General features: G+C 33.3%; 1 protein-coding gene across 4 annotated transcripts in view; it reads right to left on the bottom strand.

Moving 5' to 3' along the window:
* Positions 1 to 7,195: 7,195 nt before the first annotated feature.
* The window catches only part of KIAA0408 (KIAA0408 ortholog), a 47,009-nt gene continuing 37,526 nt past the window's right edge, over positions 7,196 to 16,678 (bottom strand). For all 4 annotated transcript variants that reach the window (XM_074309884.1, XM_074309887.1, XM_074309885.1 and 1 more), the window contains 4 exons: positions 16,329 to 16,673; positions 16,160 to 16,239; positions 13,223 to 14,570; positions 7,196 to 9,856 (listed from right to left, as the gene is read on the bottom strand). In XM_074309884.1, coding sequence (XP_074165985.1) covers positions 9,683 to 9,856; positions 13,223 to 14,570; positions 16,160 to 16,239; positions 16,329 to 16,673 — 1,947 coding nt within the window. In that variant the 3' untranslated portion in view covers positions 7,196 to 9,682. The remainder of the gene's footprint in view (positions 9,857 to 13,222; positions 14,571 to 16,159; positions 16,240 to 16,328; positions 16,674 to 16,678) is intronic.

Genomic DNA, 16,678 nt, shown 5'->3' with positions numbered 1-16,678 from the left:
TCTACTCAATGTGTGAACCCCCTTCAGTATATTACTAACAAGTGGTCATCCAAATTCTACTTGAAGATTTCCAGTTACAGGAAATTCATTATCCCATGGGGTAGCTCATTACAATTTTGGATAGCTCCAGTTGCTAAGAATTTCTTCCTTATGTGGAACTGAAATCTACCTTCCTGTCACTTTGCTTCAGAGGAGTCTTAGCTCTCTCCAGGGAACATAGCTATACTTCTTTTCATGAAATCTTCCTTGACTTATATTGATTAAAAAAACAAAACACACACATGCGCACACACACACAAACTCTAGCAGCATTTACTGTCTACACTACTCATCTGACAAATATAATTCCCTTTTATGAGAATAGTTTTTTAATGTATCTATTTTGTCTCCTCAACCAGGCTGAAGATATTTGAGGTCATGGAGGATATAAATTTCTTGGTACTTACAACAGTAATGAAGTAGTTAAATTGCCCAATAAGCATTTGTTGATAAATTCATTAGACATTAATACAAATGATAAAATGTATCTAAATGATCTCAGGTGTTACTTCTTTTTCAGTTGTGAAATGATAAGTAAACATGTATTTTTGAGAAAAAAATTATTCATTTACTTAAAAATATGATGGTTTTTTTGTTTGTTTGTTTGTTTACTATATGTGACATGGTTCAAGAAACAGAGCACTGAGCCTGGAGTCAGGAAGCCCTGTATTCAAATCTGGCTTCAGACATTTATTAGCTATGTGACTCTTGTCAAGTTGCTTAAGCTCCGTTTGCTTTAATTCATTGTATCCAGGGCCATCTCCAATAATCCTGATCTATTTCTTGCCTTTGTACCCAGATGGTTCTGGAAGGGAAAGTGAGACAGGTGACCTTGCACAGGCCTCTCTCACTTAAACCCAATTCACTTGCATGTCATGGTCTCACCTCCCTGATGTCATGGTCCTTTTCAAAGAAGGACAAACAACAACATAACTGGAGAAGAAAATAGTAAGTCACTCCAATTTCCTTGTCAAAAAAATCCCATGGATAGTATGGTCCATCTGGTCAGGAAGAATTAGACAACTGAACAACAATGTACCATATACTGTTTGATGTGCTTTCTTTGTGTCCATTTTGCATTTGAAAAATCAAATTATATTTATTTATTAAATTAAAAAGATTTTGTCTAAAACGAACTCTACTTTTCTCATTCAATCTAGCTAATCCCAACAGTGCCACTGATAATGGTCCTTCCCCTTTACTCTTCAAGTTTTCATGTGCACTGATATTCTATCTGTTTCTCTAGCTACTGACTAATTTGTAATTCAAAATATTAGTGACCAACTCTATTTGTGGTTCAATGACTTTAATTAGAATTTCCAAAAGGCTGACAATAACTGGAATAATTAATGAGAGGAAAAGTCAAGAAAGAGAAAGGTTAGAGAAAAAAAAAGTATTTGGCCAATCATTTATTTAAATACTTTAGTCCTTTAAAATACTGTTTTCATTCTTCCAGCATTACATCAGCAAACTGTCTGGTGATTTTTGAATCTGAATATTACTTGAATACATCTTCAGGATAAATTTGACAATCTGGAGGCACTCTGACAATGTGAAGTAGAAAATGGAAAGCTAATACCTAAGAAACCAGAATCTATTTAACAAAAATTTAACAAAAATTCCATCAGTCAAGAATGTAGCTCTTCAAGTTAAAAGATTGAAGGTATGGGCTATGTCTTAAGAAGTCAGTTTATTTCAACTATCACTCCAAATATATCTCTGATAGATGTCCCTTGATATTGGTGGTATCTTAATATGCTATTTTGGAGGGCAGAGAGAACTTTTTCTGGCTTGGGAAAAACTAAGAAAAACAGGGACAGTTTACATGCTGATTCATGGTATTAACCAAGAAAGACAAACTTGAACAAATAAAATTAAATTCAATTTTAAAAAATAAATAAGTAAAAAAAATGGAAAAATATAAAGAACCACTTGACATTTATCAGATTCCTTCTGCGATTTTAGCATAGCTTACTCTCTTGCCACCAATTCGGACTTCAAACTCCCTGTGTCATGGTAGATATTCTTTGAATAAAGTACTATGACTGACAATGTCATGGCTTTATTGCTAATGGAGTGAGGAAGAGCTTTTTCTGACATTACATTAGTTGGTTCTTGGACAGCAGGTAACCATGCAGACTGCAAACCTGTACTATTCAGCAGCCTCCAGTAAAAATCGACTGTATATATATTTTACATAGTTATAATGCTAATATTTTAAATATAATTCACTTCATAACCATCCTTTAGTTGGATAGTATAAGTATTTTTTAAAGAATCTCAAGTAGAAAATTCAACAACAATTGGTACTAAGTGTAGAGGAATCAGTGACAAAAAAGCACACAGTGATGGAACAAAGTAGTATGACAGAAGACCATATAAAAGGTAGTCTTGATTTTAAAGGCATTTTCAAATTTTCAAAAAAAAAAAAAACATCGACTTAAATGCAGAGAGTTTGTTAGATTAGGAATTATCTTGCTTTGATAGATAACATCTCTTATCATGATGGCATATTAGATGGAAGCTGAATGGGAATTCAAGGGCTTTAATTTTGGGGTGGTAGATTCTTAAAAATACTGATGGTAGACAAAAGGTTCAAGGCCACAAATTAAGCAATGTAAGGTGTTCCATTTAGGAATTGCTGCCTGCAGAGTGATTGTGACATGACCCTTTCTCAAAATAACTCATGCTTTTAATATTATTGTTGAAATTGAGAATACTTTTTTTTAACTAAGAAATTTATTCTTGGTTGACAAATTATGAATTACACTATAAACTTCTCCATAGTTCACTCTGTGTGTGGGAACTTTTTCAAGTCTTATGTCCCATAAAAAGGAACCTATTTTGGCATTCTCATGTATTCATTCATTCACCAATTCATTCATTCATATCCAATCCATCTTGTAACAATGAAAACACAGGCCCACTGAATCAATCAACAATCATTTATTAAGTGCCTACTATGTGCCTGGTATTGCACTAAGTGCTGAGTACCAGTACGAAAATCTTGTATTATGTATTTCTATTTCTATGTACATAATTAGGTCATTGACTTAATTCACCGAATGCGTATTATGATGTCTTCTGATCATATCTGAGCCCTACTATTAACAAAAACTTTGAACAAGTTACCCTTGAACATTTCTTCATTGTTTTGGTCTTCAATCTTCCCATCTGTAAAAATAAGCATTTCAATTGGATGATTCCATAATTACTTTCTAGTTCTTAATTTAAGATCCTATGATCTCTAGGATTTAATTGCCTTATCTATAAAATGAATGATTTTGAGATATTATCTAGCAGAGATGTCAAATACATACCTGTGACAAGTAATTTTCTATTACAATTGCTTTTAATATCAGGTGACATTGAGGCAATGAGAAGATAAAATAGATTTTGATGTGGGCTATAAAAATAGATTCTTATTGTCACCATTTTGTTCTCTAATAAAGACCTTAGTCTTAGCTACAAACATTAACACCAATGGTCATTATGGTACTGGATCTTTTTTCAATACAATTAAATTATCGTGGTAAAGGTTATTTAATGAGATAAGTATGGATAATTCCATACTCTCAGTGATTCACCGACTTTAGAAAGTCTCTTCCACTACAAATGTCTCTGGTTTCAAATTGACACTAATATTACTTTTAGAGTGACTTAATGATAAGACAAAGAAATACATGTTAAAGAATGCAATGTCATTGGAGGGAATTTAGTTAAGTACTGGGTCCTGTACTAATGTAACATCAGGGCAGAGGTTAATAAAATGTGGGTTGTTCGACATCTGGAATTCTGGAGATTTACAGCTAAATTTTCATTGGGGAAATAGGGGAAAACATGATAAAGGGGGAAAGAACACATGGAAGCAGCTAGTCCTGGGGAATGAAAATAGAATAAGAGCCAATAACTGCAAGTAGTCCCACAGTGATGGGGAAGAATCTATAAAAGAATGAGAAGGCATTGAAGAGATAATACCTGCTTCACAAGTTTGTCTAAAGATGTTAGAGACTGGAAAGAGAAGTAAAAGGGACATGTAATCCAAAGGACATTAAAGAGAAGAAAATATGTTTTAAATGTTGTTTGAGAGATAACATTCTAGGAATTCAAATTTCTTTCTTCAAGACACTGTTATGTGCTATGTTCAATCCAGCATTCATTTATTGACTGCCTACAGGGTCCAGATCTTTTGACTGAAAACTATTGACAGTTCTCTGTGGTCATATTACTCTGCTTATACTAACAAATCTAAAGAATTTTAGGAGATTTCTAGAAAGATATTCTCTAGAAGGATATCAAGAGCTTTTCTATGTTCAGATGAAAACCTGAATCTCTAAAATTTACCATAAATTGTTAATTTTTCTCCAGAAAATCCTTTACCTAATTCAATTTAACACCAATAAAGAAAAATATAAAGCCAACTTGGCCTTATTTTGGGAATGAACAATGTTATGCAGAACAAAACACCAGGGAGCAGAATTTTAGAAATTAATTTGGGGATGGGTAGGATGCTGATCCAGATCTGTGGCACTATTAATGTGAGAGAACTCCCAATGTGGAAACTTCCTTTTAGAGAAACGTCAGCAATTCTGTGGAAACTCAGAGATACAGAATGTTGCTTGGATAGCGCTAAAAAGTTAAGGGACTTGCCTATAGTCACACAGATAGTAAGTGTCAGAAAGGGAACTTAAATTGAGATCTTGAATACAAGGACAGTTTTCTATTCCACACTTTGCATGTTTTCTCCACTGTTGTGTGCTTTTAATAAAAAGGACATGATTAATTCATTTGCCTGGAGAATAAAAACATAAGAACAAAGTGATAGAGACTCATAACTCATTTTCAGTTTTGAATCTCTAAAAGTTGTAATAAGTAGAAGTAAGTCTACAAATATGTGATTTCAAGGCAGAAGTTTTCATTCATTTGCTTGTTACTATGATGATATTTTAGAGCAGAAAATATATACCACATTAGTCTGGGAAAGACTATTTACCATAAATACAAAATCAAACTGTCGACATTCATATGAACAATATTTTAATAAAGTGGGCTCCATTCAAAATGCATTGGAACCATCCTTCAGAATGCTTTAGAAACTGATACTATAGTACTTATATTATCTCAAAAACAGGATTAGGAATTTTGAGACACTGTATATACAGCATAATTTGGAATTAGATATATAAGAAGAAAAAAAAGAACAGGTTTCAACACATATGCCAAGATATTTCAGCAGGGGGAATGAGTAAATAATTTAAAAATAACTGTTCTTTCTTCTCCTCGTAGTCATATAATGTCATTTAAATAGTTTCATTTAAAATAAATGTAATTCCAAATTAGCAGATAATAAACTAAGCAGAATTCACTAGTCATATTCATCTGATTTCAATACTCTAGGTCTGTATAGTCTATAACAAAGTTTGAATTCTTGTAATCTTGCCATTTTTATGAAAGTAATCTCTATATGATAAGAAAAGTTATGAAAATGCTTGAAATGGAATGGCTTTAGGACATTGCCAGTGGCCTGATTTAAAAAATACAGCATTTCAGTCATACCCAAATCAGATGAATCATCATGTTTTTAAAGTGGTTGCAAAGATTCTTGCTATGTTAAAAAATAATAACAACAAAAGCACAGAGTGATTCAAACTGTCTAATAATCAGTTAAATAGCTTCAGTTTCCATAAGTGTACTATATTTAGGCCATATAAATGTAGTCTGAGAGAAGATTCTGATGAATATGCCCTAGTTCCTGAAGAGTTATGTTTTAATTTTTCCTTCCTTTGGGTTTTATTGCTAATCAGGACAACTTGATAATATAATTGAGTACCCTCAATTATTTCTAGCATCAGTACTTACTAGACAATTTCAAGCAATACTCTATCTAGGCAACAATTAGGTCATTTGGTATTATTTGATTCATTTCAGGGGAATGCTTTTTTCACACAAATTCAATTCAATTAAGATATGAATTAAAATCCCCAGAGTAGATAAATAGTACACTGGTCTCTAGATATCATAGTTATAGTGGTGTAAGAAAATGCTAGAACTGAACAATCAAGGTAAGCTGTTTCCCATTCTGCTTCTTGGAGCCATCTCCCATTTCCCCATAAGAGACAATGAGAAGAAACATGTTTATATCTATGTTTAGAATTTAGTAGGTTCATATTCATTAGGGAAAAAAAAAGTAAATCACATGTTTCTTGAAATAAATAAAGGCCACATTGGGTATTTCTATAAATCCATATTCTATTTGGACATATTTTAACAGTTTAAGGAGAGATTATAAAAGCAAGAGCTTATCAACATGTATTTACCAAAAGATATAGTTTCAATCATTGAAAAATAAACAAAAGCAAAAACTCTCCCTTTTAGGAAAGAATATTTTTATAGGATGACAGAGATTATTGTGAACGCCCTAATTTATTTGACAATATCCAGAATTTAGTGGCAATCTTGTGGGACTAGCTTAAAAATAAAACACAATCAACAAAATTATCTGGGATAAATGAGAAGACAATTATGGATAATAAAAACAGTTGATAATCCAAATAATCATTTATATTTATGGCCTTGGAACACAAAGAGACACATAGAACACTCAGACTAAACACAAACAAACACACAAGCAATCATGCTAGAAACTCACAAACTTTCATCTGTGTTTAATCCTATTCCCATTCCATTCCCTGGGTTTAACTGTTGGCTCTCCAAAATTTGGATGACAAGAAATACTAGTTACTACATTTAGTCTAGACTGATAGTCTTATTACTGAAAGAGAAAGTGAAAGAATTTAAATTGCTCTACATCTTTTCCATAATGTTTGGTTAGGAAAAATTTGTATTGATTAAAATGTTTCTAATAGGTAAATTTTTTATGTGTTCATATATCCGCAAAGTCATTTATTTTTCAATATGGGCATTATTTTTTATTTATATCTTTTATTTCATCAGTGTAGGAAATTCCCTTCACCACTGTAGATCAGCAACTTATCTACACCTTTTAGAATTGCCTATATAGAATGTATTGTTGAATTATCCATTACATTTTTTTTAAGTTCCAAGAATGTATAAGTATTCTATCATTTAATTTGAAAAATCATCCATTAAATCCTTACACTAACATAAATACTACTACAGAATCATTTTTCACACACCTGGTAAATTTTTTTTTCCTGAGAAAGGTATAGCACATTTATAAAGAAATCATACAGATAAAGGTGGAAGATTTTTTTTTTGTCAAGTGTATTGCTAATTCATTTAAAAGGTACTTAATATGAAAATGGCATGAATGTGTAGGTTGACATTTATCTTACCAAGAGATGGCATCTATATTAGATCCTCTGAAGTAGAAGACAAACAAATACAACAAACTAGTCAGGCATTCAGATATTATTATTAGGTCCTTCTTACCATGCAAAAAAGTATTGACTTCCCAATAAGTGCAGAATTTTTCTACTACAAACCAACCATGCTTCTCAGAACTGATCTGTTCTCTCTCTCTCTCTCTCTCTCTCTCTCTCTCTCTCTCTCTCTCTCTCTCTCTCTCTCTCTCTCTCTTTCTCTCTCTCTCTCTCTCTCTCTCCCCCTCCCTCCCCACCCTTCTCTAGCTCCAAAGAAATGAATGTTTTGAGAGTCATATCATTTGGAATTTATGTAAATTTCCTCTGAAGGTGGCAGCATTGTGTTATGATGAAGGCTTGAAATGCACTAAAAAAGATGGAGGGCAATGATCTTGAAATCTGAATGGCCCAAATTTAAATCCACTGAGATGTCTGGAAGCAGGCAATTTAACTCCTGGTAAACTCCATCTGTTTTACAGGTAAAAATTAAATCTCAATCTATCACAATGCAACAGCCCTGAGCTTTTTAAGGCAAGGGGGGAATTAAAAACTAAATACTTCAAGACCTCATCTAGGATGTACATTTCTATAATTTGACTGCTAATAAAAAACAAACAAACAAACAAACAAACAAAAAACCCCAAGAAAACCAGGCTTTTTGAATCCCTGTGGGGAAAGGACTCCAATCAGTGAACCAACTAACTTTTTGGCAGCAGAGGAAGCTCTTGAAAGAAGTTAATACAGTGTATTATAATAAATACCGTGTAAAACTTGTCAGAGAGACAAGTAAAAGATCACAGTTACTTCTAAAACCTTCAGTCTTAATGTTTCAGGGATCAGAATACTTTGATTTTCCTCAGAAGGGTAAAAGAAATATATATGCTCTCGGAATTCAGTTTGTTGCCAGTTCACAACTGTAAAACTGTAACTGATGTTACATAGGAATATAGATACACTATAACTTGTTTGCAGCAGAAAAAGAGAAAAGTCACCATAATTTAGGTGAGAATCAAAATATGGTTCTTCTTTGACAATATAAAGTGAATTGTTCTTTTATACCAATAATTTTAGGAAAGAAGGTGAAAACTGTAAAAACTGAAGGTGTCAGTGTACATTAACCCACTGCCCTAAAGTTCATTAGTTTAGATAGTATGATTACACAAAAACTTGATTAAGCATATGCTCTTTCCCACCAATAAAATATAAGCTTTTTGAGGGCAGGTACACCTATTTTGCTTTGAATCCCTAATGTCTGGTACATAATAGAAGCTTATTAAAGTTCTGTTGAATTGAACTGACTATTATTCACTACAAAGAATTTAGAACAAAGCAGACCCACTTCATGCCCCTTTGCAGGGGAGTTTGTTACTAAAACACCAAAAGAAGCTTAAGGTCTAGTTTCCCATGAATTGGAGTTCCCAAATTTCAGTGAGGCAAGCATAAAGTAACAGCTACCTCCTATACTGAGCAATGCAGAAAAGTATCTGTGGGTATTTTAGGCAGAACTCTCAGCTTCAGGAGGCTACTCTGGTATAAATTATGCAATTTTTCATTACAAAAGGGGGAAAAATCAGCCCAACTATGGTATTTTCTCAGTATAAAGGTTAAGAAGTGCTATAAGAATATTATCAAAGATACTCCACTAAGCTTGAATCTGTATATGATACATATTTTGCAATGCATATTGTTGCAGTTGGGGTGGTAGAATATTTTTTTCTCTGACCCCAAACACCATAGCTGAATACCTAAGTATGCTTATCTAAGTAAGATATAACCAAAATATAAATATCAGTACTGCATATTTTCAAACTTTTAAAATAAACACAAAGGATAGATAGGTATACACGTTATAATTGTAAGATCAACACTAGCACATAAGTTTGACTCACCTAAGTACATACCAGGATACTTCCTATTCAACACATGCACCTACAGACATGTCATGCATACAAGCTTACTTCCTGCTATTAGCAGGAACATTAGAATATACAAAAATGTACATCATTTAAACATAAATCCAATTGGCAAATCAATGAGGATGACATTAAAAAAAAAACTGTGCTGAGCTATTAAATAAACTAAAAATACAGGTAGATGGTTCATCGGTTGATTAAAAACACTGAAGACTGATGAAAAGTTAAGATTTTTTAACTGCTTGTTCTGTATATTGATAGATGGAATTCTTAATCTTGAAGGATACAGAGCAGGACACAACTGGCTACAAACACACAGAATGCTCTGTTTGGAAAGAAGGTCTAGAGCTTTGGCCATGGGATCTACCAATCCTTGCTTAGGGAGACTCAGACAACTGAGGTCTCTGATTGCAGAGAAAAAGAGTAGCCATACACAGTCTTCTTCAAGGCCAGGGGTGCAGATGGGGATCTGGGTGCCCATCGGGAAGGTGGGCGTCGATTTGCTGGCCGGGTAGGCCGAGAAAACCCTTTTCCATCAGTTGATTTCATTGCCACAGACTCCTAGAACACAAATACAGTCATTCAATTGGGGAAGTGCCCACCAATACTGCAAAGTAACATTTCATCTGGGGAGCTTAGACACATTTTTCTTAATATTGAAAAGACTAAGAGCTATATTTGTGTGGCATCAACCTGCATTTTAGAGACTTTTCTTAGTGGCCATTTTCATATCATTTTTACTGTGAAATAAAGTATTTAGGGAGTTAACAAAACTTTCATATTTTCAAGATTTTTATTAGAAAAATTCTTTTTATTTCCATTTTGAACCCACATTTTAATAAATCACTCTCCTCAGAGATGATTTGGGATCCAAAATCTTCCTCAGTGGAATCTGGAAAGCTGCAATTTTTAAAATCCAGAAAGAGTTGGGTTCCATTCCTGATAGTATTAGGGTTAGGATTTACTAGAAGATAAATGAGAACTGAAAGAATAAAAAAAGATGGGGATTCTAGGCAAAGATAAGGTAATTTCTTTGGTTCTGGGAACTCCTGGGCTAAAAAATTCCCTTTACTGGGGCCCCTCAACACTTATACCTATTAAGAGTTTTAGATGATGCCTAGAACATTGGCAAGAGGAAGTTTTCTTCCTGTTTGACTTTTTTTGAAGTCCCGAATGTTTTGGTAACATAAAGAATCCCCAGTCCTAATATGCCTATTTGCAAATGCTTGCAATTTTGTTAAGTTGTAATTGTTAAATTGCAATGCTTCTTTAAGACCTTGGGAGCTTTCTTGGTAGAGATAATGGAACTTGCCTCAGTCATTTTGCAGATAAAGAAATGGAGGCAAATAGGGTTAAAATAGGCTCAAGATACACAACTAGTATCTGGATCTGGATTTGAACTAAAGTCTTCCTGACATCAGGCCCAGTACTCTATACACTGCAGCATCTAGCTGCCCTGGAACTAGTAAGACTCAATATGTGCTTGTTGACTATTTTCATCTCTTCTCTGTGTCTTTTACTCTCTTCATTCCTAATTTGATTTTTGTAAAGATTCTACTTCTTATGCCTAGGGTAGTCACAATTATTTAGAAGAGTTATTTTTCTTGTGGGTCATATAACTACTTCTTTTCATGAACAAATAAATGAGGCAGAAGGTAAACAAAGAACACAACCTGCCATTTTCTACTGGCTCATTGTGAGGCAATTAGAAATGTAGAGAATTTTTCAGATCCTGATATTATGCTACTCTCCTTATAATGTTGCATGTCTTCCTTTATGAGTCAAAATGAAGTAATGGAAAAACATTCAAGCAGGGATTCTTAGTTTGATATCATGTCACCCTTTGGCATTCTGGTGAAACTTATGAACCCCTTCTCACAATGATTTTTTGAATGTATCAAGTAAAATAAAAAGGATTACAAAAGAAGTAGTATCTACTGAAATGCAATTATAAATCTTTTTAAAGTTTACAGAATGTAGTTTAAGAACTGCCTTCTTAAATCAAAATTCTCTTTTGGGCTTTTTGACAAGATTCAAGTTTTTAATGAAACAGGTGAAAATTCATGTTCACATTAGAATTTGCAAAGGACAAAAAAGGAATTTGGGCTGGGGAAGTTGGATTAGATCATGCCCAAGATCCTTTTAAACTCAAAGCATTTTGATAATTTAGTGTTAAATTTTTCACTTTAGCAAAAGATATCTTAATGAAAACTATACTATATCATCATTGCTTTGGCAGATTTTTCACTTTAGTAAAAGATATCTTAATGAAAACTATACTATATCATCCTTGCTTTGGCAGATTTTATGCAATGTCACAAGAAATATTTTAGGATGCTGGTGAACTAATAGAAGCAAAAACTTTTTCTAGCTAACTGCAGAAATAATAAGTAAAAAAATTCTGGATACTTTGCTTTAGCACCTCTATCTTTGTTTTCCCTCTGATACTCCATAAATAACATCTGTGATGATTATTTTTAAAACATACAAGGCAAAAAAACCCAAAAGATGAATTTTTTCTTAAAAGACAGTCAGGGACTATCATTCTTGCTGTCATCCATAATAGGTTGTAATTCACTGATATATCATCAAGTAAATTTCTATATTTTTATTTTCTTAGAAATGTTTTTTGATATCAAAGAACAAATCTGTCCAGAGATATATCTGTTGGTGAGATTCTTAACTAAAACAGATATGCATCTTTTTAATCTCATGAAGAAATAAATGAAGCTGATTCTGGAAAAAGTGAATCTAATATTACAAATTATTTAAAAAGTCTTTTCAGCAAGATTTTCCCCCTCATCATCTCATGCCCAGATTATTTCAAATTCCTACTAGTTTACCTGCCTCAAGTCTCTTGCCACTCAAGTCAATCCTCTACTCAACTGTAAAACAGTTCTTCATAAAGTACATGTCTGAACATATTATTCCCACCCCATTCCCACTCTATTCAATAAATTCCACTAGTTCCTGGTTAGCTCTAGAATAAAGCATAAAATCCACTGGTTTTTAAAGTCCTTCATAACCTGACTCTTTCTAACTTTCTAGTCCCTATACCTTATTCGCCTTCATATATTTTACAACTCAGTGATACTAGCCTCCTTGCTATTTCTCACAACATTTTGTCTCCCAACTCACTATATTTCTAATGACTGTCCCTCATGTCTGGAAAGCTTCCCACTCCTCAAGTCCACCTCTTAGGTCCCTGGCTTTCTTCAAATTTAAGTTAATGTTCTACTTTCCGCAAGAAGCCTTTTCCAGGGGTCAGAAGTAAGTCCAGGAATTTTGAACTTCAAGACCAGCTATCATTATAACTCTAAGCCTATTTAATAATACTTAAATGATCTTATGAGAATATAAAATTCACAAATAGTGGTTTATTGGTCCAAGTAAAATAAAATTCAACTTTCATTGAAATACTACTCTAAGCCTCACCATGTAAAGAAGGTAACCCTGGGCTTTTGATGGTTATGCCAGCCAATGGCTACCAAATTGGAAAGGTTGGTAAGATGAGCTGGTGATGAATTATATGTTTTCTGAGAATAACCAAGTCTGAAGAAGTAGTATGCTAATGCATAAGGTTGGCTGAAAATTACTGAATTTTAAAATTTAATTTATTATTATTATTATTATTATTGCAATGCAAAAAATATCTATAAAAGTATAGAGGAGTATATGATCTGTGTTAGTGAAGAAAGATAGGAATGGATTTGTGAAGTTATGGCTCCTCAAAATACCAAAGAAAATAATAAAGTTGAAACTTATAAGTTCAAAGCTAGTTATAGAAACAAAGTCCCAAAGGTTTAATAAGTTAAGAAATTGGCACAATATGAGTCACTTAGACTAAAGAATAATTGGCTAATTTAATGCTTACCTATTGCTAAATTCGGATGCAGCACTACACAGAAATGCAGTATCTCCTCTTACCTTTGTTAAGTTTTTCCTCTCTATTCCTTGTTTGCTTTGCTGTTCCATAGACATGACTGACTTCATTTGAAGCTCTTCCTTTTCTTGTTCTGGTGGGAGCATTTCTAAACACTGACTAAAGGTCTCATTGTCACTATTGATGACATTGCAATCCAATTTTGTCCACTGATCTTGGCAGGATTTTGAGTTTTGTGACAAAGACCCTGTCGAGTTCTCATAATTTTTCAGCAGTTTTTCTACTACTCCATAATTCGACTTGGGATCAGCTGATCGTGGACGACCTAACAAATTACTGGGTCTCCAGTTATGTTCATGAAGCATGTGATGATAATTGCTAGTATTAAAATGCTCCTGTGCTTGCTTAACTTGCCCTCCCATGACTTTTTTGGTAAAACTATTTGACATTCTTTCTTTGAGCACTGAGAGACTGTTCTGAGCACAACACAGATTGTCATTTTCTTTTGTATGAATTGCACATGTACACAATGGATCACAGGGCTTAGAGTCTTTGGAAGAATTTGAGAGCCTCTGATTATGCTGTGCTGAACTGCAACATCTGTCTGTTCGAAATACAGTTCGGTTAAATTCATCTGTCTTTGCTGCCAATTTTTCATTCTTTGAAATCTTTTCAAAGTTGCAACCAGCTCCTGTAAATGAGTCACTGTTAGGTTTCAAAGAGGAATTCAGGTCATCTCTTGCATGAAAAGCAGTACCAGAATTAGCCTGGTGACTTTGAATTAGTTTCTCATATGGAAGCTGATCAGAGTTAAGGCAAGTTTTTGGAAACCACAGTATTGAGGGCATACTTTTCATACTTGTTCCAAGGTTGCTTATTTCGTGTGGCCATATATTAGTCTCCAAGTCCTTATTACATTGAGTTTCACTATCTGTTTTGGCTATTTCCACTGAAGTAGCAAAAGTAACTTGATCTTTCAAAGTGTTCTGTTCATATGGGCTGGACACAGTTGCTTCATGTGGCTTTTCAGGGAAGTTCTTACTATAATTCATTTTACTATTGGAGTCTTGTGTTTCCCACTTGTCTAAATTTTCCTTTGGACCATCAAAGACCAGGAAATCTCTAGAATATGAGCTTGGCAAGTTTCGAGAAGTGCTCCTTGGAGGAGGGATTGGTGGAGTTTCATTTCTTTGCAAAAAACGTGTATCCACAAGACTGTTTTTAATAAGAATGTCATGGTCTATATCATCAAAATGGATTAGCTTTTTTCTATTTATCTGTTTTTCTATATCAAAACCAATTTGAGTAGTTGGGAGGCCATTGCTGACCATGTGATTCACATCAGGATTAACCGTGCTAACTGTTTCCTGGAGAAAAGGAGCTGACTTCATCCTGCATAGAAATTAAACAGAATAATTTAGTGATAACATTATTTAGGAGAAGTCTTCTAGAAAAACAGTGAATTAGGTCTCAGGTGACTTAGTAAAGAGAAAACACTACATACTGTGCAAGCATTACTTTCTGGTATCATTTCCCAGAACAGGAACTTCCTCCAATAACTCTCTTTTCATGATTCTCAAGAGTCTTAATTTTTTTCTTTTTTTGGTATCATAGATCTCTTTGGTAATCTAGTGAAGCACTGTGACCCGTTCCAAGAATAGTGTTTTAAAATGCATAATATGAAATAGAAAGTCAGACTAACTTATTGTTGTGTTTGAATTTCATTTTTTTTTTATCAAACCTTTTGTTTGATTAAGAAACTACAGGAAGAACTTGATATAAAACTAAGCAGCGGTGGAGGAGGATACTCAGCTTCAAGAGCTGTGTGGGACCCTTCATTAAATAAGATAGCAATAGAATGTAGATATAATAGAGAAAGTGACATGCTTGGCCAAATTATCTGTAAAAACAACCCCTACACATTCTCTGTGAGAATTTTTAAAAAAATTATCTTGTGTATTGAAACTATATGTACTCACTTCTGCAAATTTCACTGGGTGTGTCTTATGTGTATACAATTTCATTTGTTTTGAAATGAGTATAGATACAATGTCTACTTTTATGTCTCTAATTTGTTACATCTCTATTTTATGTCTCTAATCTATTGTGTCTATAATCAATTTCTTTTAGATATGAGCTAGCATCTTAGAAAAATTATGATTTGGTTCAAATATAACATATATATATATATATTCAATATATGCAACAGTCAAATTTAACAAATATATTTGTTAGGCTAGAAAATCAATCAGGCTATTGCAACTTAAAAGTTGTTCAATGAATAATAGATATTTGGGATATTAGTTTAGTGTGGTAGAAAATGCATTCTATCTGGGGTCAAATTCTTTTTTTGATACCTATTACCTTTGTGATTTCAAGTAAATCATTCATCTCTATGAGCCTTAGCTTCTTTCTCTGTATAAAGGATTGGACTAGATAACATCTATCACCCATTCCAACTCTGAATCCACGATCTAATCATTTTATCAGTCATAAGAATGACCAGATTATGTTAACACTCAAAAAAATTTTGTTTTTTTTAAATAATAGCTTTTTATTTTCAAAATATGTACAAATATAATATTCAATATTTGCAAAATCTTATATTCTAACCTCTCCCCTAGATACCAAATAATCCAATATATTGACATTGATTTTTTTTTAAATCTAGTTCCAAATTTTTTGACTTTCCTAATCTCCCTAAAAAAGGAAGTGGGTTTTTTTAGTCTTTTTACATATTTGTATTTTAATAGTGAAAATATATTAGTTACTAGAAGTCAGAAAATACATAATCATATTTGTATAGTTTTAAGAAGATGCTAACTATTCACATTAAGAAAATGACAAAGTATGTAATCAAATCAAGTTTCTACTGACTCTGGGTTTAATTTGGAGATATATTCAAATTACAAATAAGGTCATTTTACTGAACAAGTTCCTATATGACCCAACATAAAAGAACTATAAATATATCAACTTACCTTCTGGGATTAGATCTCTTTTGGATTTCCTCTTGAAAGTTGCATAATTCTTCACTAACTTTGGCAAGTTCCTCAAGAGCCTTTACACATATAAACAATGTCGTGTTAGCACCTTGAAATGTAAATATTTCTTTAGAAACAATCTTACATCCAGTTATATTTTACTTACTGTATTGAGGGCATGAGTACTGCTCTTTTTTTCTTCTTCAGAAATCTTCACGTCAAACCCACCATCACATATCTTTTGGTTCCTTGTGGTCAGAGAGTCCATGAACATTGCTTTGGATTTCTTCACTGATATGTTTTCCTCAAGAAAGCTGCCTCCTTTCATAGAGTCTGGATTTGGACTTACAGGACAGAATCCATCATTCAGCACTGCAGTGTCACATTGTCCTGAATTTGAGGAATGTGGCCAAAATGGTGCTATTTTACTTTGGACATTCTTATTATGTTCAACAGTTTTGGAACAGTCATTCTTCTTGCTCTCCCTCCTGAGCTTTACTTCCTGGCAAAGCTAGA

This window comes from Sminthopsis crassicaudata, chromosome 4, assembly GCF_048593235.1.
Source record: "Sminthopsis crassicaudata isolate SCR6 chromosome 4, ASM4859323v1, whole genome shotgun sequence".
NCBI classification, from domain to species: domain Eukaryota; kingdom Metazoa; phylum Chordata; class Mammalia; order Dasyuromorphia; family Dasyuridae; genus Sminthopsis; species Sminthopsis crassicaudata.
The sequence above is the reverse complement of the archived record's forward strand: the minus strand, read 5'-3'. Positions and strand labels throughout refer to the sequence as shown.